At 34.2% G+C, this 24221-nt stretch overlaps 1 protein-coding gene, 1 long non-coding RNA gene and 1 pseudogene across 3 annotated transcripts; 1 reads left to right on the top strand and 2 right to left on the bottom strand.

Annotated features, from left to right (window-relative positions):
* Nucleotides 1–764: 764 nt before the first annotated feature.
* On the bottom strand, nt 765–14128 carry LOC120142960 (kinesin-like protein KIN-7K, chloroplastic). 2 transcript variants are annotated; one of them, XM_039157394.1, is made up of 24 exons: nt 14027–14128; nt 13353–13634; nt 13168–13265; nt 12453–12542; nt 11597–11649; nt 10499–10564; nt 10365–10418; nt 10194–10253; nt 9306–9384; nt 8898–8965; nt 8562–8624; nt 8264–8368; nt 7071–7175; nt 6812–6919; nt 6481–6627; nt 4977–5159; nt 4696–4848; nt 3564–3794; nt 3155–3298; nt 2945–3070; nt 2804–2854; nt 2491–2538; nt 2217–2411; nt 765–1561 (listed from the first exon to the last, which is right to left on the bottom strand). In XM_039157394.1, exons 2-24 carry the CDS (start codon nt 13598–13600, stop codon nt 1037–1039), a joined length of 3000 nt encoding a protein of 999 aa, XP_039013325.1. In that variant the 5' UTR covers nt 13601–13634; nt 14027–14128; the 3' UTR covers nt 765–1036. The 2 variants fall into 2 exon arrangements, 1 of the variants encoding a protein (XP_039013325.1); XR_005517903.1 differs by lacking the exons at nt 765–1561; nt 2217–2411 and having other exon boundaries at nt 2509–2538; nt 2648–2854; nt 14027–14126.
* Nucleotides 14129–18051: 3923 nt separating this feature from the next.
* On the top strand, nt 18052–23231 carry LOC120143017 (annotated as a pseudogene).
* Nucleotides 21292–21526, bottom strand: LOC120143018. Its single transcript, XR_005517906.1, has 2 exons — nt 21451–21526; nt 21292–21351 (listed from the first exon to the last, which is right to left on the bottom strand). It is a non-coding gene; the product is annotated as an uncharacterized LOC120143018 (long non-coding RNA).
* Nucleotides 23232–24221: the final 990 nt, after the last annotated feature.

Raw genomic sequence — 24221 nt, 5'->3', positions numbered from 1 at the left:
TCACTCTAAATAGGCTAGCCTATCAAGCTTATAAGGCTTTTTAATAGGCCTAAACCTGACCTGTTTAGTTAAATAGGTTTTTAAAAAGGCTTGGGTCTGACCTGTTTAGTTAAATAGACCAGGTCAGGCTTTATATAGGCCAGACCCAAGCCCCTGGAGGTCGGCCTGGTCTATTCCCACCCCTACCAGGGAGGAAGCAACCAATGAATATATGCTTTTATTTGTCACTTTAGAAAACATATATAGAAGAAGCGTACGGTTTTCATATACCTAGTAATATTTACAATTTTTAAGATGTTCGAAAATATGTGAACCATTATAATTAAGGGTAAATTACAAATTTCGTCACTATTTTTTTCTCTCTCTCTATTTTGTGCACTAAACTTTAAAAATTTCAATTTTTTCACTAAACTTAATAGTTTGAATTTTTTTAATCACTGAACTTTATTCTCTTTCTCTCTCTCTCTCTCTCTCCTATTTTGATCACTCCGCCGTTAGATAATTAACAAAGTTAAAACGACGCCGTTTTAAAAAAATAAAATTTTCACCAAAATAACGTCGTTTTGCATCTATATAACATCTAATTTTAACGCCGTTAACTATTTAAAGGACGAGTGACCAAAAAACCTAATTTATTAAGTTCAATAAAGAAATTGAAACGATTTAAAATACAGTAAAATTCAATTACCAAATTTGTAATTTACCCTTATATATATATATATAATTTGAACAAATTTAACCAAATTAAATCAAATTAACTGATGGAAAACAAAACTAAAGGTTGAGAGCTTCATTGCCTTCAAACTACTAATAATAATGCACAGGGGAAGCGTTTCATATACAATGCCCTAACCAATGGGAACTCAAATAAATTCGAACAAAGATTGAAGTAAAACTCGTGGAATACACAATGCACCCCCGTTTGTAATGCACAACAACATTCTCTGGACGATGCTCTCCCGAGCCATCCCTAACCAAATCCCGACTTATTTCGAACCACATCGACCATCGTTCCTAGACTTACCTCATGTTTCTCTTACGACGATCCCGTAACAACAGTATCCACTCCGTTGGATTTCTTCAATTTGGCAACAAGCATCCACATGTTTGCGAGTTCATTTTCGAGATAAGCTTCTCGTTGCTTCGATTCTTCGACTTTTCTTTGAAGCTCAACCTCTCGTTGATCCCTCTCCATAAGAGCAGCTTCATACGAAAGCTCTCGTTCTTTACTCATGGCCAATTCCTTCTTTAGATCCGAGGGTGATCCAAGTTGGTCATTTCGTTTGGTCAGGCTCTCCCTTCGGCTATTGTTCCGCACTGTACTTGTTCGACGTTGTGTCGGGGAGTTCTTGGCTGCTTCCAGTTCAGAAGCTAGTCTCTCGTTTTGATTCATTAGTTTAGTGACTTCGTCTGACAATGCCTTTAGTTCCACAGCAGCAGCTGAGGCTAGCCCTTTAGCATATGAACTCTCCTCTGCCAGTTTCTGGTTTCGCAGTTCCAACTGCTCTTTCGACTCCGTTAGTTCCACAACTTTCTGCTTCAGTTCTTCAATTTCAACCACCTGATCAAGCAAAGCCAGGAATTTAGATTTAAAATCGACATTCGTGAAAGCGAAATCATTAGAAGGTTAGCACCTAATGAAGTTATATTAAGCAAAGCATACATGCTAATATCACTGTAATGTGTCATCTGGAAGAAAAAAAATAAGGCAATACACGGTACGATATGAACTTGTATATTCGAGATAGCTGGCGTTATCCCAAACGACATACATATGAGACTCGGACTTTGATAATCATAATTAACTAGCTTCTAACAGTCTTCACAAATATAAAGTTGTGACGGAAGTCCCAATGAGCTATGAGAGTATCTCCAGTTTTCATTTTGGCTACACAGAGAAATGTAATCTAAGAAATTAATATCCGGAAATATCGCATTGATCGGAAAGGGGTAGAGCACGGGGACAAGTGCGAATCTGTCTTCACAAATATAAAGTCGTACTAGATTTCCCAATGAACTATGGGATTACCTCTGGTTTTCATTTTGGCGACTCGAACAAATATAAACTAAGAAATTCATATCCAGAATTATTGCAATTACAAGAAAGGGCTAGAGGACAGGGACGAGTGGGAGCGGTTTAACATTGCATGAGTTGGCCTTAAATTAAGGCACCATAGGAGCAATGAAAACATCAAGTATTAAGATATTAGAAGCACCTGTGCTTTGATGAGCAAATCTCCATCATTATCCTTTTTTGATGCTGCGACTTCCTTTTCCATCAGCAGGCCTTTCATTTCTCCGGATTGTTGAGAATCAGGGGCTATAGGACTGACATTTTGCAATTCTAGTGCATCAGAGAGCTGCTGCTTTAAGGAGGTAACTGTTTCTTGCAATCCTTCGCATGCACAAATCTGATAAAAATGTTCGAGTCAGAACAGGCTCTCAGAGGATGAAGTTTTTGAGGCATGAACAAATGAAAAATATATCTACCTTCAGGTTCAGCTGCTCTTGGATTATTCGGTTGTCTGCAGCTTTAACCTGGAAACAATAACTTCATGATAGGATGCTCATAAAAGAAACAGACAATAAAGGGAAAACTGGTAAAAGGCTGGGGAAAGATTTTATAGCATTCTTGGCTTCCTTTTACTACGTCACTGCAGTTCAATTTAAAGACTCCTATACCTGTGAAGGAACTCGTGGTAAACGGACCATGTCCACAGATTTGGTAATGGCATCATACATGGAAACAGAAATTTCCCTTTTTAATACATTTTTTGTTGAATAGATACAGAAAATCGATTACCTCAAGTTCAAAGGATTTCTCATTTAATTGCGCCATCAATTCAGCAATGGACTGTAACATTCAAAGGAAAATAAAAGTGTAAAGATGGAGTTGCAGGAGAGACAAATGGCATACAGAACCAATAATGCAAGCTGAACTTACTTGAGATATTTCCGATTTCTCCATCTTGTCGGGGGAAACCAAGATGGATTCAGCAATTTGCTTTTCTAGTAAAACGATTTGTTCATTCTTTCTCCTTATTTCATCACTCAGCTTTTTCATCTCAACCTTAAATTCAAAAAGGATAGCAAAACTCAGTTTTTAGGAGAGTATAAAGAAAATAAAAAGGATGATATCAAGCCAGAATTTTACCATAATCTGTTGTTCATTCTGGGGGTTTCTTGCTGCTTCCTCAGACAATCGCTTTAGGGCGCTTGAATGAAGTGCTACCTCTCCAGACAAAATCTTCTGCTGCTCCCTTAGTAGATCGATCTGATCAATTGTTTTGATGCTAGCCTGGAACAAATAAGGCATTAAATTCTACTTACTGAACCATGAACAGTACGATTCTAAAGTTGAAAAATAAATGAATAAGGCACAAAGATTCTAAATAGTAGTTACACGACATTCCTGCAATTATACATTTGAAATGTCAAATGAAACTGGAGCACGAAGGAGATAAATTAAAAACTAATACACTTCAAGATATTCTGTAGAACCTAAAATGAAAAAAAGGGGGGAAACATTTGCATAAGAAAATAAAGAAACAATATATGCATACCAAAGGTGTCTCTGGTCCAAGGGAATTGTCCTCCGGATCTTCTCTACCATGTCTAGCATCCAATAGGATATCCATGGCTGGAGAACTTGCTGTAACTATGGATTGGGAAAGCCTAGATTCTGCATTGAAGTTGTTGCTTCCTGCTTGAGGAGTAGAAGGTGTACTATTAGATTTAATGCCACTTGACTTGTCGCTGACACTCGTCAATGTCCCCGTACCATTATCACGTTTCTGGACAAGAATCATAAAATAATTTAAGCCACTAAGGAGGATAAGATCTCAGTATGCTTCAATAAATTGTATTAGTGTAACTGACACCAGCTAGCTTGGTGTCTATGCTTGCATGGGCTTATTTCTTTGCCAATTTTGGGATAAAAGAAAATGACTTTACTACATAGAATTTAGACTGAAAATGCATTTACTACATAGAATCTAGACTAAGTTTCCTGTATCTGTTTTCTTCCAATGCAATACCATACCGAATTGACAATGTTGATTTTTAGGATTCAGGGAAAGATATGGTAATTATTATTCTAGAGCGGTAATTAATGGATGGATTGGTCTCTCAAACTCCAACAATAGAGAAGTGAAAAGCTATTAACTCTACAAAGACGAGGAAAGAGAATATGAACAAAAAAATGTAGCGCATATATAAGAACTGGATTGTCAAATTTGGGTTTTTTATTTTGGTTAAGCTATCATTTTGAGGAAACCTCGTACTTAAACCTCTAATTAATAAACATTTTGTAGTTTCAGAAAACTAATAAAAAATACAGCTCATCTATTTTATAATAATATTCATTAAGTATATAATTCTAGGCTCTCACATCACTTCTTGACGGCCATGGCAATTATAGCAATTCACCTATGATGGATAGGTGAACAACCACTCCAAAATAATGAATAGAAAGCCAACAGTTACCATTACAAACGTAAGACTTTCAGTTTATTTGCTTTGGCGTGTTGAGTAGCTGAAACAAATGTAAGATCAGATGGTGAAAGAAATTTCATCCACTGGTCCATTTTAGCTGTTTAATCGAGACCCACCCCAAAAGTAATATTCTTGATAAAAATAATAATAAACATAGACTACAGGGAAACATAGAGAGCTAAAAGTCCAGAACAAACGTACTCGGAGCTTAAGCCAGTTTAGCAAGCCATGCTTTCGGGCGGTTTTCTCCTCTTTAAGCGTATCATCTCCAGCATTCTCTTCGAGGGAAACATACAACTCAACATTCTCATCATCCAGGATCAAGTCTCGCCTTCTATGTGGTAGATATGCGAGCTGAGCATAAGCATAACTATAATTAGAGAAAATCCAGTCAAACAAAGTGGAATTCTTATTGTGTAAAAACAACTCCGGGCCAGGATAACAGAACAGCAAATATGAAATAATAAGATCAACAATGATACCTCTTCTTCTCCAAATGAATGTCTCCTCCTTGGACCAGGGCGCTGGGGAAATCTTGATGATTGTGAAGCTTTTGTGGAAACAAGAATCAATTTTGTCAATCGCTGTATTCTGCTCAATAAAGCTGCCTTCGCTTCTTCTTCTTGCTCCAACCTTGATTGCAGCTTGACTTGACCATCTTCTAGCTTTAAGATCAGAACAAAGTTGTTGTCAAAGTCAAGATGTGATTCATCTCTCTTTTCCCCTTTGAGATAAAATTAGAAGCTATAATTCAAAAACTATTTGCATCAACTCAATTATCCCGATACCCTGTGACTAAAGTGAGACATGAAAATGAAAAACCGTAAAAATTACAAAAAAATGAAAAAGCAATACAGGGGAGAAGCATTTCAAAACGATACCAAGGATGTCCTTAGCTACACCATACATGTCAAGAATATACCATGTAACTGCTTTTGAGTTGAAATCTAATATAATTCAATCTAAATTAACAGGACAGGTTTCCAAAAGATAGCACCCTTGCTGAATTTGTTAGAGACGATTGTCTCAAAGGTTTCTTTCCCCTAAGATTACTCGTAAGCATCCAAACAAAAATTATCATCTTTGTGTGCAGTATCCAAAGACTGAGAGGATAGGAGGGTTGGCAATAGAAAAGAATTTTTTACATTCTTTAGGATATTATTCTCTCTTTCTCCCACAAGCACATAGAATTAGTACTTTCTTCTAAACATGTCTCTACTCTAACGTCACCAAAAGTTTCAAGAACTATAGAGGCTGAGTTAATAGAATAACCACAAATTGTAGGAAAGCCTGCTGAAGAAAAACAATGCAGTGTAGAGAACCTTTAATTTACTCTGCCAATACCTGCAATTTGTTTCTGAGAAAATAAGGTAATTTGGTTCAGTACATTCTATATGGTTACTACTTGCCATAAGTTACCAAGGGTCCAAAACTATGCATACAGAGCGGGTTCCCAGCTAATGGGTCAAACTACTTTGTGTATCACGAACTGCTTAAAAGGAAAAACATAAATAGGTTAAACCAAAAGATGGATCATTGGATGAATTACTCGATAGAAAATCCTATCCACATGAAGGATACTACTTGGAAGTAAATGGTCAACAGCTTCCAAGCATTGGATAATATTTTACAAGACAGAATCATCCACATTAATGAGCAGAACAAATTGTATTATTATTGGCCAAACTTACTTCAAAACCCACATACTCCATCCCAGAAAATAATATACGGAATCTGTTAAACAGACACAGTACAACCAAAATATGTTTAAACACATTCTACCACAAGTAGTCAGCACTTCTGTCTAATAGCCTACCTCTCTATGAGTTGAAATCACCTAGTCAGAAAGCTGATAAAGATATCAAGATCTATAAATGGAATTTATAAGGTAGCAACATTTCCCAGTAGGCTAGATTCACAATTAGATCAAAATACAATTAAACATTGAAAACTTCAGCTACTGTAGTCAAAGCAGAACAAATGTACCTTCTGCTTTAAGAGTACAATATCATCTTCACTGATATCTGTTAGTTGGGGAATTGTTACGATACCTCGCTTCAATTGTTCTAACTCTTCCTTCAAGGAGCGTATCTCATTTTGGTATTTTTTGATAAGTGATTTCTCATCAATAATCTGCATTTTGACAAAGTAACTTAAAAAACTGAAGAAATTAATATTTAAATAATTATATTTGTGCATTAGCATGTGCACGCATATACATGTTTGCGTGTCTAGCGTGTTATTCACCTACAATGAACAGACACAAATGCACCTGCAAACAACAAAAAAGTATTACAAATCTAAAATAAAAGCATACCTTGTTTTGTGCCGCTTGGATTTCAATGTGTTTAGTACGGTGAGCGAACTTCAGTGTATTGTGCGTCTCTTCTGTGTTACTTGATGATGGAGTGACAGTGCAAATGAGCTGAAATTGTAGACAGAAAATAGAACTAATAAAATGAGACATTACTTTTTAAGAGAAGAATATGACGCCACATTTAAACTTTTTCTATCATCTTTTTGTTGACCTATACATATGAACAGTGCTTTTCGAGAAAGGTACCAATGATGCTTACAGATACACGCCCATGACCACTTAAGGAAGACTGAAGCAGCCTGGTCAGCTTAGAATCCCTATATGGTATATGAGTGGCTTTCCCATCTGTCAGTTTAGATATAACCTACAAAAATGAAGAAGCCATGTTATAAGCAAGGTTTATCCGATAGAAAAGACATTAATAATAGTCCCGACAAATATGTTATGAAAGACCACAGTCATCCTATTGAGAAATATATAGTCTATGGGAAATTACTGCCATCGTATAGAGCATTCGCTGTCACTTGACAGCCTACAGATTCCCAAGCCAGTCCAGAAAGCATTGAAAAACCCAATATGGAAAAGGTTGTTGAAGAAGAGATTAAGGCCCCAGAAAGTAATGGGGCTTGGATTCTTACAGAGCTGCCTATCAGACTATGTTATGTCCCTACTCCAGAAAGTAATGAGACTAATTTAATAGGACGCTACTGTTGTAAACACAGCCTATATTAACCAGGCTGTTTTCTCACAGTATTCAAATGAATAAAAGAGAAACTCTTTTTCACAGAAACTTACAGTTATAAGAATGGAGTATTATCATGTTATCTAAATATTTTATGCAATTAGCATACCTTAAAATGTTATACACCTCAAAGCCACCCTTATCCAAGTAAAAATTCAGAACCGTATAACAATCAACAGAGACTTAGCCCGGTCATTTAGCATTTTCTCTTGGTATTTAATTTACTGGTCATAAAACACCAGAAAACAAAATGATAAGTACTCGACGGCTGATCCTGAGGCATGATTTTATCTGTGTATTGGGTTGAAAGATGTGGTTACTGCAGACTTGTCTTTACAATTTAAAAAACTAATAACTCAGCAAGAATATTTTTAAAGAAGAAAATTTAGATCATGCAACACATTACACTAAAATCAATTAACAGCTAAATTATAAATTAGGGGAAAAGCTTTTGGTGTCTCCCTTTCAATTTAAAGAATATTTTACAGAGGTGGGAATAAATACTAAATAGGGAGTTAGTAAATGCTATATGCTGTTCTCTCCAAGCACTTGTTAATGTTACCACGGAATTTAAATCAACCTAGAGTATACCCAGACATAATGTTCTCACTCACACTCCAGCGATGAACTAACTAATGAACATAATTGCAAACCAAAAACAAGTTAAATTTCCATTATGTGTCAAACAAAAATGGCAAATTTCGACTCACAGTTCCTAGTGTTAGCAAACTTTTGTTGATATAAGATCCCTCTTTCCGTCTGACGCCAGTTGTTTCAGCCTTTGAGCTCTCTGAACCAGCCAGATCAATGAGGTTCTGCATGTATATGTAAAACATGAAAATATGGAAATGTTGAAACATTTTCATCAACAGTCGAAACTAAAAGCATTAGCTCCTTCAAAAACAAGGAAGATGATAAGCATATATAAATAACACACCAATGACCAAATTAAAACAAGGAACTACAAACATTAAAAAAACCTAGTCCAAGACAGTTTGTAGAATTTACCAGCTGTGAGAGATTTACTGCTTCACCTTCACTATTTTCACCACATGGACTGCTCTCTATTGTCTAGACAAGTTGGTTGAAGGAAACAATCAGATGTGGCAGTCAATTTGAGGACATGTAGATAACCATCAACCAATCAAATGGGCCATCCAAAATCAGAACAGAACATGAATAAATATTTGACACGTAACAGAAAATCCATATATCAAAACAGGGAATCAGCATTACCTCACACAAATTCTTAGCATCAGTGAACATATTTTTAGGTTCATGTGGTAAAACTAAAAATGGGGGAATGGGGATCTTCTACAAGAAGCAAAGCAATAGTGCATATACCAGTGTAAATATTGTATGGCTCCTGCTGCTGAGTAAGTTGAAGTTTGTTGACCCTACATGTCTGTGTTCTGTTTAAAAAGAAAGAAACCTAGTCACATAACATTAAAAAAAAATCATTCCTGCTATCAGAAGGAAACCATCACTAGTTCGAAATATTGACAAGGCATGCAACAAAGAGGATAGCCCACACAGAAGCATGTATCTGCACCAACAAATTCATATGCATGAACACCCTCTTTTTTGTCTGCAAACTATTTAATCATTTATTCAACTGAAATATAAATTGATAGTGATAGTTTTGATAACATAACGATTTGAAGCTCGGTTTATAGAAGCTCTCTACAAAATATTTCAATTAAAATTTGGTTAACTCATCTCGTTACTGCAAATCATGTCAGCATGCTTTACCTTCCCCGGCCGCTATAAGAGAAAGGGCATGAGCAGGTGATAGTACAACTTCTTCCTTTATTCCTTCAACAAAGGTTCCCTACATCCATAAACCAAGTGAACAATAAATAAGACACTTTTGAACAAATATGAAACACAAGGCATACCAATGATAAAAACTAAACTGCCTATGCCAATCACTGAAAATATTTCGACTTATATGTTATTAAGCCAAAATAAATGCTTAACCTTTTTAATAATTTTGAACCTAATATTATCTCATAAATATATTCAAGCTCAATTACTGTAATAGAGTTAAAAGATAACTTACCATTTTCTTTCATGGTAGCATTTAACTTAACCTAGTTACAAGGAATGAGTCCTAATCTACGCTGTACATATACCTGTGTACCATCAAATGAGAGAGTTTTCTCTGTGAGATTGGAGCAATGCCATTTTCACGAATAACCATGGCCAGAGATATGCTAATACGTATTTAGTTATACATGTGGTATCTGAGTCATGTTCTCTGGCTTTGTTGTTCAGATTCAAAACATGCTTTATATACATTCCTTGGTGCACAGATTCCTAGCCATGACAAAGAACCACTAAAGAACTTTATAGATGTGTACCGGCTACATATCATTCTAAAATATATGAACATAGGCTCATATACTATTGTTGGCTTTATTTGGATGGTAAACATGATGTTCATGCCAAAAGCTAAACATGAACCTCCAATTAACAAATTTACACATTCACTAAAATCAACATATGCTGATATTAAAGAATTATCTAACCATAGAAGAGGGAAAAAGGCAATGGAAAATAGCATACATCATTTCCAAAGTAGGAAGGTTATAAATAACAAGGATAAAAAAATCAACAGCATAACTGACAAACAAGTACCTGAGGATCTTCTCTAATTCTCAAGTTTTGTCCAGCTGGATTTAGCAAGTCATTAACAACCTGAAATGATAAAATCCTTCAAGAATAATGATATCATATGTTTTCTAGCAAAAATGAAGGCTGTCAAGTAAGAAGAATATGCTAAAACTAAATGGGAAATAGGAAGGTCACCTCATTATAGATCTCCAGGTAAGAAACACGAAGAAGAAACTCCCGGTTCGGTGTCTACAGGTAAGGGGCTCATTATTATCCATAAAAAAGTAAAACAATAAAAAAGTGCATAAGTCAACATCTCATATAAGCACCTCCTGAATAATGCTAAAGGCATCTTTCACCGCCAATGGTATAATTCCAGGGGACCTCTGATTGCCCTGCCATTTCAGCAATCAAGATCAAATTAGCATACTACTATTACTCGTATTTTAAGAAAAGTGTAGGTTACATGGAACCCTAATTCTAGACCAAATCATACCACTATTATATTTGTAGCATATGGAAATTGCTCAATTTTTGTTTAAAAGAAAGCAAGAGGTTCGATCATGAATTTCCATTTGCCTATATATTTGATAGACATGATGATCAACCATATCCCTTATTATCACGTAATTGTTGTCCTTGCTAAAAGCAATATATGTTATATATGTACCCTCAAAGCTGACATACAATGTTTTTGATTAGCAGTTCAAAATGAACTAGGTTCTCTGAAATAGAATTTGCAAAGATAGAACTAAAAGTAGCTAGGCTCAAATGTGGAAGGAAATAAAGTTTATAAAGTGGACAAAGAGGAGGAAATTGATGCTTTAGTTCAAAAATTCGGCTACTTCGAAGCTTGTTCAAGAAGAAAACACAAAAATTAAATAGATTTGACTTGAAGCACGGAGTGATTTTGATACTTGATGTGCTAACTTATAACTTTGAATAACAAGCCCGCAACACTTCAGAATGAACCATGTAACAACGTCTCCAAAAATGAATTTTGCAGAGTTAGAAATAAGCAGTAGCTAGGCACAAATCTAGAAGCAAATCAAATGTATAAGAAATTGATGGACAAAGACCGAGATATCATTGCTTTAGTTAAAAAAGCTAAAGATACTTCAGAGCACATCGAAAAGAAGATGCACAGTTGCATAGATTCAATAGAGCAAACAATTCCAATGCTTGTTGCACCAACTTATAAGAGCAAATAATCATTAACCCAACTCTCGACCTCCCAATCTGACAAGCTTAGAGTAATTAAGAAACTCATTCTTCACCAATACGTAATGGGGGGAAAAATCAAACATTTGGTCTCCATAACACAAATTGAATGACAGCTATAGATGAAATTAAATTAGGAAACACCCTCCTACAATGCACCACATACAAACAAAGAAAAGGAAAAGAAGTAGCAGCTTGCTTCTTACATGCATCGTATGAGTCTTCCCACTACTTGTCACTCCATAAGCAAATATGGTGCCTGTGAACAGAATTTAACACTGTAAGGTAGAAGAACAAGTTTTGAGAAAATACAAATACAACGCCATAACTTTCAATATCAACCCACAATTTCTGATGCAAAACTGTGAGCACTATTCAGAGAAGGCTACCGAGCACTATTCAGAGAAGGCAAGGTAGCTTCTTGCCTGAAACAATAGTTACCAAGGAAGAACAGGATACCTCAGTAACAAATCATTCCAGAAATCTAAGCTGAGTTTTCCTAGAATAAAATGGCCTTTCTACAAAGTGATTATGATGTGGAGTCCTGAAAAGGGACTATCAATTAGATCTCAATCCAGTTCAATGAACACACTAAATAGCAATCACCAACTCAATCTAACTTACTTGAACCCACTCAATCTAACTTATAAGCAAATACACAAGATTAATCCTTGCTCTTAGCAACAAGCCTTGGCAATTTCAACAAATTTTATTATATATCCTTTACATAAAATGAACATTACACAGGTCACAAAGGCAGTAACAGCCTTGTCTGATGCAACTTCTTGTGGATAAATACATTCACGCATTCATAAATCCATCAGCCAATGTTGAATGTAAAAAGCCAAACTATTTAATCTCAAAGTATCCTTAACAATAATCTCAATCCTTATCAACTAGTTTCTTAACTTTCTTTTTGCCCACCATTGACTATTAAAAAGTAATGAATTCCTTTTTCGTTGTCTAGAAATGTAAAAATGTCAATAAGAAAACAAGTTTACTGCATTTTATCGAATGATGTAAGTGCCAATTTTATCTAAAGAATAGGTCTTCACAACATACCATTGATGCCTTCCATGGAACCACTGACAACATGCTGAGCAGCAACATCATAAACATGGCGTGTAGTAGTTGTTGGGCCAAAAACTCGATCTAGAAGCATAAGTAATAACAAATCAATTAAGTGAGATCTAGAATGCTTAAGAAAGTTGGAAAGATAAAGGTGAACTAGATAATATAGACTATTTCAAATGCCTAAAATAAAAATGACAGAGAAAAGCATTATTGTTATTAAATTTCTATAGAACATAAATAGTGAATAGTTCGCAAATTTCATCAAGTACCACAGTGTATTTCACACAGACACAACCCAAATCGGAACTTAAAAAGTTGCTGCACATGAAAAATGACGGCAGAAACATGCTCAACAAGAAAAATGTCAAGCGAATGTTAAACATCAAGAAGAGAAATATTTAATAAGAAACATAAGAATTAGAATCCTCAAAAGCTGGCTTAACCCTAAGGAACAAAAGAAATTAAGGGTTACAAAATACAAACAACCTAAAAACTATCTTCAATATTTCCAAGCTCTTTGGCACTGGAATTACTTCATAATATATTTATTGTAACATTTTCATTAGTTGGTGTATACAAAACATAAATATGAGTAAAATTAAAGGTACCTTCAATCAAATACATAAAGAAGCATGATTTAAATTAGCTATTCAAATTTTTAAAGAAAAATATTACATTTTTCTTGAGAAAATATAAAACTAACCATACGCATATGCTATGGATGGATTATGTTCATTTCTAACAATAGTCTCCCCATCCGCATACCAAGCAATCTCCTCGCCTAGACGAATTTCCCTCGGACTACATCCACAAATGCAATCAAAGCCTTCATCGAAAAATTAAACAAACAAAATACTCAAATCAAGTCAAAAAATAAAAATAATATACCTAAGAGGACGGAACCTAACGGTGACGGTGACATTTTCCTTGGATTGGTCGGCATCCACATGCAAATTCTCAGAGTAAATATACTGCGGCTTGCTTCGAGCTGATGAAGATGCCGGTGAGCTCTGGCAATCGATTGATGTTTCCAGAAATTGTTTAGATGATGAAGTTGTTGAAGATGAAGTTGAATTTATAGCTTTTGAGTTGCTTGAACCAAATTTCTTCAGTTTTGATCCTCTTCTCGACGACATTTTCACCTCACCAAGGAATTCTCGCTTCTACGAACTAGAAACACAAAAAAAGCAACTCGAAATTAGAAAAATAAAATAAAAATGGAGCTAAAAAGATAGAAATTAATTACGGAAATAGTTACATTGTCACAAAATTGATTAACAGAAAATGAAATTTAAAGCAATTTCCACGTTCTCAAGTTTCCTAAAGTAACCAAATCGTTAAAGTAAACAAAAATCAACTTCTGAAGTCAATTTCGTAGACAAATTCAGTTGACTTTTTTACAACTGGAGAAGAAAATAAAATCAACTTCCTCTCATATCCTCAAATTACTCAATCATCTAACACAAAAAGGAAAAGTAAAAAAACATTAAATAAAATATATTTTTTCCTCAAAAAAAAAGTTAACTCATCAATCCAAACAAAATGGCTGTAAGAAAGCTTACCTTTGAGGAATCAGAGAAGCATTGTGGATTAAATTATATAGATCTAGCAGTTAGAGAAGAGAATTGAGAGAAAAAAGAAGGCATTAAGTGCCCTTCTATGTACCAAAAAAACAATAGGGATACAAGAAAAACATCATCATCATCACTCATTCACCCGTACAAGAGAGCAAAAGCAATTTTTAGTATTCCTTTTCACTCAAGAATTTTAATAGGAAGAACAGCCTTTTTTGCTTTCCTTGGAAGCGATGCCATTCATCAAAGCCCAATGGCTTGGATGAAATAATAACTGGGTGGTGAATGATCTGATGTGTAATTTTCGCTTTCGATTGATATTTTTTTAATTTTCTTAATATAAATTACTTATTTAGTCACCAAACTATCACTTTGGTTCGTTTTAGTCACTCAGCTATTATTTTTTTCAAAAGTTATATCTAAAGTTACGTCTTGGTCGCCACCATTAAAAAATTAATTTTAATATTAGTGTGTCATCTTAAGATAATACTATATTATCATTTGAAAAAATAAAAAAAAAATTACCATATCAGTAATTTTGTTTATTTTTAACGGTGGTGGGTAGGGATGGCAATGGTTCAGCTTGGGTCGATTTTTTTCACGACCTGACTCGAAAATATGCATCATTCATCCAACTATGACTCTGCCTAAATTTTTAGAGTATAAATCTGATCCGACCCGGTATAAAATAAAGACTTAATTAAAAATAATATTTTTTAAGGAAATTACTTTATTATCATCGGGTCGAGTTGATTCAGAGTTTTTTCATCATCTACCCAAATCCGACTCAATTTTACTCCCTTAAAAAATTTGACCCGACCCAAACTTGAAACTTTTTTTAAAAAATCAATACTATCGGATCGGGTGAGGTCGCAACCCGCTTCGGGTTAAATTTTCATTCCTAACTGTAGGTAACAAGAATGAAATTAAAATGTAATATTAAATATGATTTTGAAGAAGAAAAAAAAACCAAAGTGACAAGTAGGTTGCTAATACGTGGTTTACACTTTTTTCTTAATAAGACACGATCACTAGCGTCGCGTGAGATTGAGGTAAGTAAGAGGGGGCAAGTGGTGGGGCCCAGTTTTCGCGGTATTACACGTGTCGGAACCTGCGAATTATTTTACTCGGCTGTTTTTTTCTAGATTCACATAGGACAATATTTTCCCTCGCCAAGAAGAAAATGCATGCCGTACTTTTCTCTCTTTATTCATTCCTTTCTTCTTCAATTCTGTAATAATAAGAAATTAAAACAATATTGTTTGAATAAAAATTCAAAAGTCAAACCTCAGAAAATAACTTATAATTCGTTTGACACGTAAGAAATAGGGGTGGGCATGGATCAATTGAGGTCGGATTTTCCGTTAAATATAACCTAAATTTGACTCGACCTGAGTTTAGAGGTGAAAAATAATAGCATATGAGGTAAATTTTTTCTATTCAAAGGTAAATTTTTTTATTTATTAATAAAAAAAATTAACTAACCTTTATTCTCATATGTAATTGGGTAAGGGGAGGTAGGATAGTAGGTTGTCCCCAACGCCAGGTTGAGGGCAGCTTCCGTAAGAGACCTCCTAATTATGAAATGCATTCCGTGGAACTCGATCTCACATCCCCAAGGTTAAGAGCCTTGTGCTCTACCAACTGAGTTGGATGGCATTTTTTTATTTATTAATATGAGGTAAATAAAATATAATGTATATTCAAAGATAATTTTTAATCTTTTGATATTGAATGTTTACATCCCTGATATTCTCGGCGCTTGAATCCGAATTCTTAAGGAATAACAACAATTTTCAATATGTAAGTAAAAGAGAATATATATTCAAAGATTAATTTTCAATCTCTTGGCATTTAACAAAAAATTAGGATGTCATCTAAAAGTTAATTTTTTCTTAATTAATTTGAGGTAAGTAAAAGATATTATATGTTTAAAGATAATTTTCAATCTCTTACATTGAACGCTCACATCATGGCATTCTCGAACCTTAAACTCGAATCCTCAAAGAAATATAATAATTTTTTTATTACGCATGTCACTTGATTCGCGTAAAAGGTTAATTAAATGTTGGTAAATATTTTTTTTTTGATTAGACAATCAACATGATTTAGGTGGTCCAAGATTGTGTGCCACTCCAAGTTGGTCGATGGAGGGTAAAAATCAAATCAAATTTGGCTTGAGCTCTCATATTAGTTTGTTAGAGCACCAATAATCAATTTTTAAGGCATATATGGGTCATATATTTATTATCCCATAAGTAATTACACCATAAGTAATTACCCAACGCTACCATATTTTAATAGCTACCCTTTGTAATAATAAAATAAAAATATTAATTGATCAAGGACGGAGCCATGATTAAATTTTAAGAGGGGTAAGATACTTAATTTCAAATCAATAAGGACTTATTATGTATTTAATCTAAAAATTTAGAGAAGGTAAAAATCTAATATTGCTTAAATTTAAATTAATACACTAAAATGTTATTAAACCAAAAATTTTGGGAGGGACAAGAGCTCCTCCCACTTCCTATATAGCTCCGTCCCGGAAAGTGACCAAAAAAATAGAAGCATTAGATGAGAAGGATTGTACATGCATATTATTAGTTATTGTCTTGTTTAAATATTTAGAGATTGACGTAATATTTTATACTAAGAGAGATGAATTTAAAATTTTAAGAGATGATAAATTTATAAAATTATAAAATAAATGAAAATAAATTATCAACGAAAATACAACAAAAAATCTAAAATATATGATAATTTAAAATTTATCAAATAAACGATTCAATTTGAATACTTGATTAATTTAATTTTTTTGATTCAAAAGTTCAAATGGATATGAAAAATTCAGAGATTATTTTTGTTTTAAAATTTAAATAACTTCAAACACTTTTAGTTTTATTAGAATATTGAGTAAAAGCATCTTATTAGACACAATAATTATTTTTAACGAGTACTTAATTTTTTAATAAAATTGTAAAATAAAAATGTATTGCTAGGATTATATAAAATAAATTGTTGATAGAAAAATAGAAGGATTAATTATAGAATAAGTGTCCAAACTATAGCGATTTTCACGAATAGATGTTTAAACTATTTTTGAATGATTACGGTGTCCAACGTTACAAACATTGCCACTTTAAGTGCTTGGACTGTCAACGGCGTTAATTTCTTCCGTTAAGTGAAATGTGTCACAATCCGGTAATTTTAAAAAATTTATTTAAAAATTAAAAATATATTTAAAAAAAAAACATATAAATTTTGAAATAACCCCAAACTTTGAAAACCTTCACTTCAACCCCTAAATCCATGTTGACCACTGTCATTTGCCGTCAATGAAACTTCATCCGACCTCACCACCCCTGGCAACCAACACCCCTATGAAATCGTGACTAAAAATCGTGATCCCACGCGATTTCGACGACTAATCGACGACAACTATGTCGACTTAAGACTACGAGGGATTACGTCGGCAGAAATGTTGGTGGTCGAAAAGGGCGATGGTTGTGGGTTAGGGTTAGGATTTGGGGATTTTGGTGCTTTTTTATCATTTAAGAGAAATTATGGTTTTTTTATAAATGTAATAATATTTTTAATATTTATTTAAAAAATAAATTTCAAAATTACTAGATTGTGACATGTGTCAGTTAACAGAAGAAGTTAACGTTGTTAGCGGCTCGGGCTCCTAAAGTGATAACGTTCGTAATATTAAACACCAAGATAATTAAAAAAATACTAATTTGAACGTGTTAAAAGAAAAAATGAAAGGTGAGATACTAATAATTTAAATACTAAACGTGTTAAATTTTAAACGACGATTAATAAAATGCAATGAAAACTAAATATTACTTACGTTTAAAAGAAAAAATGAGAGGTGAGATACTAATTTGGATACTACACGTACAGTTACCCTAACAGTTAAGTTGTGTGACGTAGCTTTATACCAGTCAAGCCGTACACGCTTCAATCGCTGTCCCACTTCTCACGCCCTCCGTTTTCATTTCGTCTTCGTGATAGACCCAAGAAATTGGAGTGTAGTGAAAAAGAAAAAAAAAAGAAGGAGAAATTAGAACCTCCCAAAAAAAAATAATCTAAATCCAAACTACGGTTAGGGTTAGCCCTAATCTGGATAACGGCTCCATATTTCCAACTGAAAATTGAAGATGGGCGCTAATTCGTCACCAACAGACTCGACCACCGATCTCGATGAGCAGATCTCGCAGCTGATGCAGTGTAAGCCACTTTCCGAACAGCAGGTACCTTATCTTTTCGCGATCTGTTCATTTTTCAACGAACTACCTAAATTTACGAGGAATCAATTCAATGATATAGTTTTTTTTATTTGCGAATGTATTATTATTGCAATATTTAGTGCTGATTCGTTTTGTTGTTTAAATTGTGTTAAAGGATAAAAAATGCATCCGTTTTCCCCTTCTTAAAAGCAGGAAAAAATGATTTTGTTTTGTTGGTGTATGTAATTTCGAAATAACTCGGGGTATTTGCTCGAAAATTGTTGTGTTTTTAGGTTTTCAACTGCTGTTGCTACTAGTGTTTAATTCTTTCCGTCTTAATTGCGTTGTTCTGATTTGGGTCAATGGCAGCACTTCCCAAGTACAAAACGAGCATTATTTGTTTTTAAATCTTATGTCAAGCAGTCTAAAACTAGGAATTGGTTGTACGTTATGATTCAGAGGTACTCTAGTCCTCCTTCCTATGTCCTTCATGTTACTTATATAACATGTAGGACATGAAGGGGGTCTCTATTGAGGCCTTTCTTTTATCAAAAAAAAAAGTACAATGGCCTATTAAGTGTTTAAACTCAAATTTTGGGGGGCTCAAGGGTTAATTTGTCTAATATTTAAACTTACAGGACCTAATTTAAAAATTGTTTTATGTTTTTTTTTGGGGGGGGGGAGCCCCTTCTGCTCATGCTTTGGTTCCGCCACTGGCTCTTCCTTGTTTTGTCTTCCTGAATTTACCTTTAAGTAACTGCATTTGTTTCATATTCTCTTGTGTAGGTCAGAGCATTATGCGACAAGGCAAAGGAAATACTAATGAAAGAAAGCAATGTCCAGGTTTATTATCTTAGTCTTGCTCATGTTTCAGGCTTCTTGATCTATACTTATTTATCTATCAGTGAATTTTGGAGATGATGACATTACTCCTCGAACTGGGAAAACATTGATTTGGTTTCTTTTGAATTACAGCCTGTGAGAAGTCCTGTGACAATTTGTGGTGATATTCATGGACAATTCCATGATCTTGCTGAACTTTTTCGAATTGGAGGGAAGGTATTTGTTCTGAATGTGACTTTTCTATTTTGTATTCAGTTTTGTTTCAGCCAAGGGAATGTGTAAAATAATCAGTTGAGATCTCAATGTTTTGAAGATTGGAGCTCTCTAGAGGTGTATTAATTTATCAAATGTTCAGTGCGGATATTTTTAATTTATTCTCTTTTAAATGCATAAGACGTGAGCTTTTCCGGTCCACTCTCCAGCACTTTCTTGCGTAAGGGGTCTATTTTGATATAATTTTTCTACTTGATCTTTTACCTCTTTTAGCCATTAGAAAGTGCTGTATCAGCATCATTCATGTGTTCTTAGGGTGTTTTCAATTTATTATATGCTTTTCTCCTCATCCGATTGACAGTGTCCAGATACAAATTACTTGTTTATGGGAGATTATGTTGATCGTGGATACTATTCTGTCGAAACTGTCACGGTATGTACGTTTAATTCCATTTTCTACCCTTGTCATGAAATTTTTCTTTAAGTTTCTGTTTAAGTATGGTCTAGAGGCAGAAATAACATATGTAGATAAAAATTCCAAGGGTTCTGAGTGCTAGCTCTTTATATGGAACTTGAACTCAAACTCCTATAATCACCTGTAGATAACACCTGGCTTGGTTTGATCTCAAAAGACTTTGACTCTATGAATTTGAGAAGCCTTCTCCTTTTTGAAGATTTAAGTTGGGGCAAATAATTCTGGTTAAATAGATGGTGAGCTCTTTATATTTTTGTTTGGATAAGAGTTTTGGATCTATAGTTACGGCATGATCTCCGATGTGCCACTTTTGGTCTCTATCTTGAAGCACTTCAAATTCAATGTAGTTCAGGAGGAACGTGTCGGGGAGCATTTTTGTAGCAAGTTATCATTATTTCCACTTCAATTACAATATACTGCATGCTAGAACTGTAGTCAAATGATGTTGCCTACTCAATGTTGTCAAGGATGGTAGGCGCACTCAAAGAGAATAATAATTTTAAAACAAAATATTTGTCTGAGTTTGAGCTTTCGTTGTTGAAGTTTTAAGTTTTGATGACTAGTGGATTTATAATTAATAAAATAAATGATCCTTTAGAAGAAGGTGGGCATAATGGTATTCAAGTTTTTTTTAAGTTACATGTATGTTTCAGTGAGGAACCAGTTTTTAATATAAAAATAGGAGTTTAAAAGTTGATAAAACATCACAATTCACCACTTCAATGAAGCTTAATTGAAAAAGAGAAATAAGAAATTTTGATTAAAGAAAAAAAGAAAAAGAGAATTAAGAAAGTCTTATTAAAAAAGGAAATAAGAAAGAAAGAAAGAGGGAGGGAGGGAGGGGGAGAGAGAGAGAGCAAACTTTAAATCAATTTTTTCAAGCTTGCCCCCCCCCCCCACCCCCACCGGCAAACATGAATATACCATGTTCTTCAAAGACAGTTCTGGATTTGTTAGCATAATGTTTGTAAGTAGAGATAAACAAGAGATCAATAGCAAACTTAAGTCATTCATACTTTTCATTTGAATGTTACTGTTTTTTGTTCTTTCAGCTGCTGGTATCTTTAAAAGTTCGTTATCCACAGCGGATTACCATTCTCAGAGGAAACCATGAAAGCCGCCAGGTATGAAATTTGCCCCTTTTTCCGAGCCTTCCCTTCTTGCCAAATAGGTGCTCACGTGCAAAATTTTGGCATTTTATGGTGTTATATTCTGCAATTTCCATGTCTGGGTCTTAATTTATAGATTTTGATATGAATTCTTGAATCTTGATCATTTATCATTGTGAATGTCAAGGTAATTCTTGAGTCATTTCTTTTCTTTTGGCAGATCACTCAAGTTTATGGGTTTTATGATGAATGTCTTCGGAAGTAAGTTCAATACTCAACATCATTTAAAAGGCTTTAGTACTATGAGCCATCCATGTTCTAGATGTACTAAATGTCTTCTTATTCTTTTCAATGATATTTTTATGTTTCTCTTTTTTCCATATAGGAAAAAAAGTGCTATTGTATTTTTAATCAATATGATGTACTAGATTTCAGTATCTGGAGGTATACTCCTCAGATAAATTACAGTTATGTGGAAGCAAAGTAGTTGCTATTTCCTTATGCAAATCAATGATAATACACTTTCTGGTGATTTACTTGCAGGTATGGCAATGCTAACGTTTGGAAGATTTTTACAGACCTTTTTGACTATTTTCCATTGACTGCTTTGGTGAGTAGAACTAGTACAAGGTGCATGCTAATTTTTATTTAAGTAATTGCACTACGGGTTCAAGGAAAGAAACTAAGGACACACATGTTAGCTTTAGACTTGGTGTTAATCTGGTATTTACGTTTTGGTGGGCTTCTATTTTATTTGTGCTTTGCAGTCTACTACTAGTGTTGTCCTCCATACATTGTATTGTTGTTTTAGTGTTTTATTTTTAATTTAAAATTTACCCCTATTTGAATTTTATGGTTATTGGGCTAGAAAATGTTTGGATTTATGCTTTCTACCATCTCACAGTAATGCATATTCGGACAATTCTAAGAAATTAAAAATTTCTTGGTTACTAACCTTCAAAAGGTACCATCGATTTTTCTAGAATGTCTGAAGCAATTGACTTTTTCTTGTAATTATGTTTAAGCTAGATTAAAGACAGCTGAAACTTTTAATAAATATGGCTTTCAGTGCACTAGAAGATTATTTGTTTAACGATTAATGTCAACTCAAGATAACCAAATTTATTGCTATATTTGTTTAGTCCCTGTTTTTAGAGTTGTATGGCCGTGGAAATGATGGTAGATAAAATGGTTTGATACTTCCCTTCGCTGATGTAATGCCGATATCTTCATTCTAGGTGGAGTCAGAAATATTTTGTCTGCATGGCGGATTGTCCCTTCAATTGAAACCCTGGATAATATAAGGAACTTTGACCGTGTTCAAGAGGTTCCTCATGAAGGGCCCATGTGTGATTTATTGTGGTCTGACCAGATGATAGATGTGGTTGGGGTATTTCTCCACGTGGTGCTGGATATACTTTTGGTCAGGTAACTAATATGCAGAATGATTGTTCTCTGACGTTTTTGTGGTTTCCTTACCTTTAATTTTTGTTCTTTAATGTCAAAATGTTGCATTTTTCTGCAGGATATATCTGAACAATTCAATCACACAAACAGCTTGAATTTGATTGCTAGAGCTCATCAGCTGGTTATGGATGGATTTAACTGGGCACATGTAATCATTTTTCTCAAAGTTCAATTATTTTTTGCTTGTATGCTCTGTATGAATTGTTTCGGGTCTTTGAATCCACAATTATTTCCTTGGAACAGGAACAAAAGGTGGTTACTATATTTAGTGCGCCTAATTATTGTTATCGTTGTGGAAACATGGCTTCTATCTTGGAAGTTGATGATTGCAAGAATCATACATTCATCCAGGTCTTCTTCTCTCATCTATACCCCTGTTTTTTTTTTTTTCTTCTCTCTTTAATCTTTTCCACTCCATGCATGCACTTTTGTATACCAATAAAATCATTAGGCGTGTTTGTAAAATCATTAAGTTAGTCTTCCTGCAGTTTGAGCCAGCACCAAGGAGGGGAGAACCTGATGTCACGCGTAGAACACCGGATTACTTCCTCTGAAGCAGCTACATGCCATAACTGATTCAAGAATTCGGGTGTTCTTCCTCTCTTCCCTCCCCTGACTTCAGGTAGGTGCGGATCCTTTGCAGATTTCCGTTGCATCTACTACCTGCCACTTATTATTACGTGTCAGTTTTTAAATGATGGCGATCACCAAAAACATGTATGCTAGCTATGACGATAGTGTTTAATCTATCTTACTCTTGGATATTCTGTCGAAGTGATTGCATAGCTGATGAAAGACTGATAATATCAGAATGTATTGGTTATGTATATTTATTTATTTTTATTTCTGTTTTCCTTTTTGTTCTTGTGGTTCATCGTATCGGAGATAGAAATGTTAAATAATTATGTTTTGTCCCATCAGAAGCCTAATATATTATATATGGAAGTAATTCAGGTGTTGAGCTGCCAATTGTTGTCATTTGAGTTGAAAAAGGGCAGCTGGGGTGGAATACCCTGTAAGTGAGTTCCTTTATAATGTCAGTTTTATCAGTTTTATTTCTTCAGTTCAGCAGCGGATGCAAGAAGACTTGATCACCCTGAAATCCAAATTTTTTTCCGGTTATTTATTCATTTTATTGGTGTTCCCATCTTGAAATTTCATTTGTGTTTGCCCACGAGCAAAAATTGTGTTATTAATGTGTGTCTACCCTAAAAAATATTTCTGGGCCTGCCGTTTCAGTTCAAACTTCGAGTTAACAATGCGTCCTGGTAATTTGAGTATTTGTGGCGTGTCTGGGCTTTTTCATGTTATCTATTTTATGTATATAAAAATTTGTTACAAGGTTTTTGACATTTTTCTATATTCTTGGCGTGACTGAAATTATGTAGAATTCAGACTATTAAAGTCTTGGAATTAGGGGTGTAAACGAGCCGAGTCGAGCTCGAGTAGTGCTGAGCTCGACTATTACTCGAGCTTGACTCGGCTCGAAAACTCTAAAATGAAGTTCGACTCGAAAACTCGCGAGTTAAAATTTTCAAACTCGAATCGAACTCGAAATTTCGAATTGAAGCTCGTGAGCAGTTCAAAAAGGCTTGAAATGAAGAAAAATATTCTTAAACTCAACTCGATTGAAGCTTCAAATTCAAACTCGAACTTAAACTTTAAATACATAAAAATCTTATTGTATTTTAAAAAAAATTTATACATAAATGTTAATATTATTAATAATTTTTTTTTAAAAATAAAATCTTAATATATTATATTTTCGAGTTGTTCACGAGCTTTTCGAGTCGAATATTAAGTACTTTGTTTCGGCTCGTTAAGAACTCGAATCGAGTTCT

Source organism: Hibiscus syriacus, unplaced genomic scaffold (assembly GCF_006381635.1).
Source record: "Hibiscus syriacus cultivar Baekdansim isolate YM2019G1 unplaced genomic scaffold, ASM638163v2 tig00110833_pilon, whole genome shotgun sequence".
NCBI classification, from domain to species: Eukaryota; Viridiplantae; Streptophyta; class Magnoliopsida; order Malvales; family Malvaceae; genus Hibiscus; species Hibiscus syriacus.
Note: the sequence above shows the minus strand (reverse complement) of the source record. Positions and strands in the feature narration are given on the sequence as shown.

Excerpts from the sequence above, each read along its gene's own strand:
- LOC120142960 (XM_039157394.1), bottom strand. The coding sequence starts at position 13,600 with ATGTCGTCGAGAAGAGGATCAAAACTGAAGAAATTTGGTTCAAGCAAC. Across the intron at positions 12,543-13,167 it reads ATCCATAGCATATGCGTATG|ATCGAGTTTTTGGCCCAACA; the intron begins GTTAGTTTTATA and ends TTATGCTTCTAG. Across the intron at positions 1,562-2,216 it reads ATTTGCTCATCAAAGCACAG|GTGGTTGAAATTGAAGAACT; the intron begins GTGCTTCTAATA and ends TTGCTTGATCAG.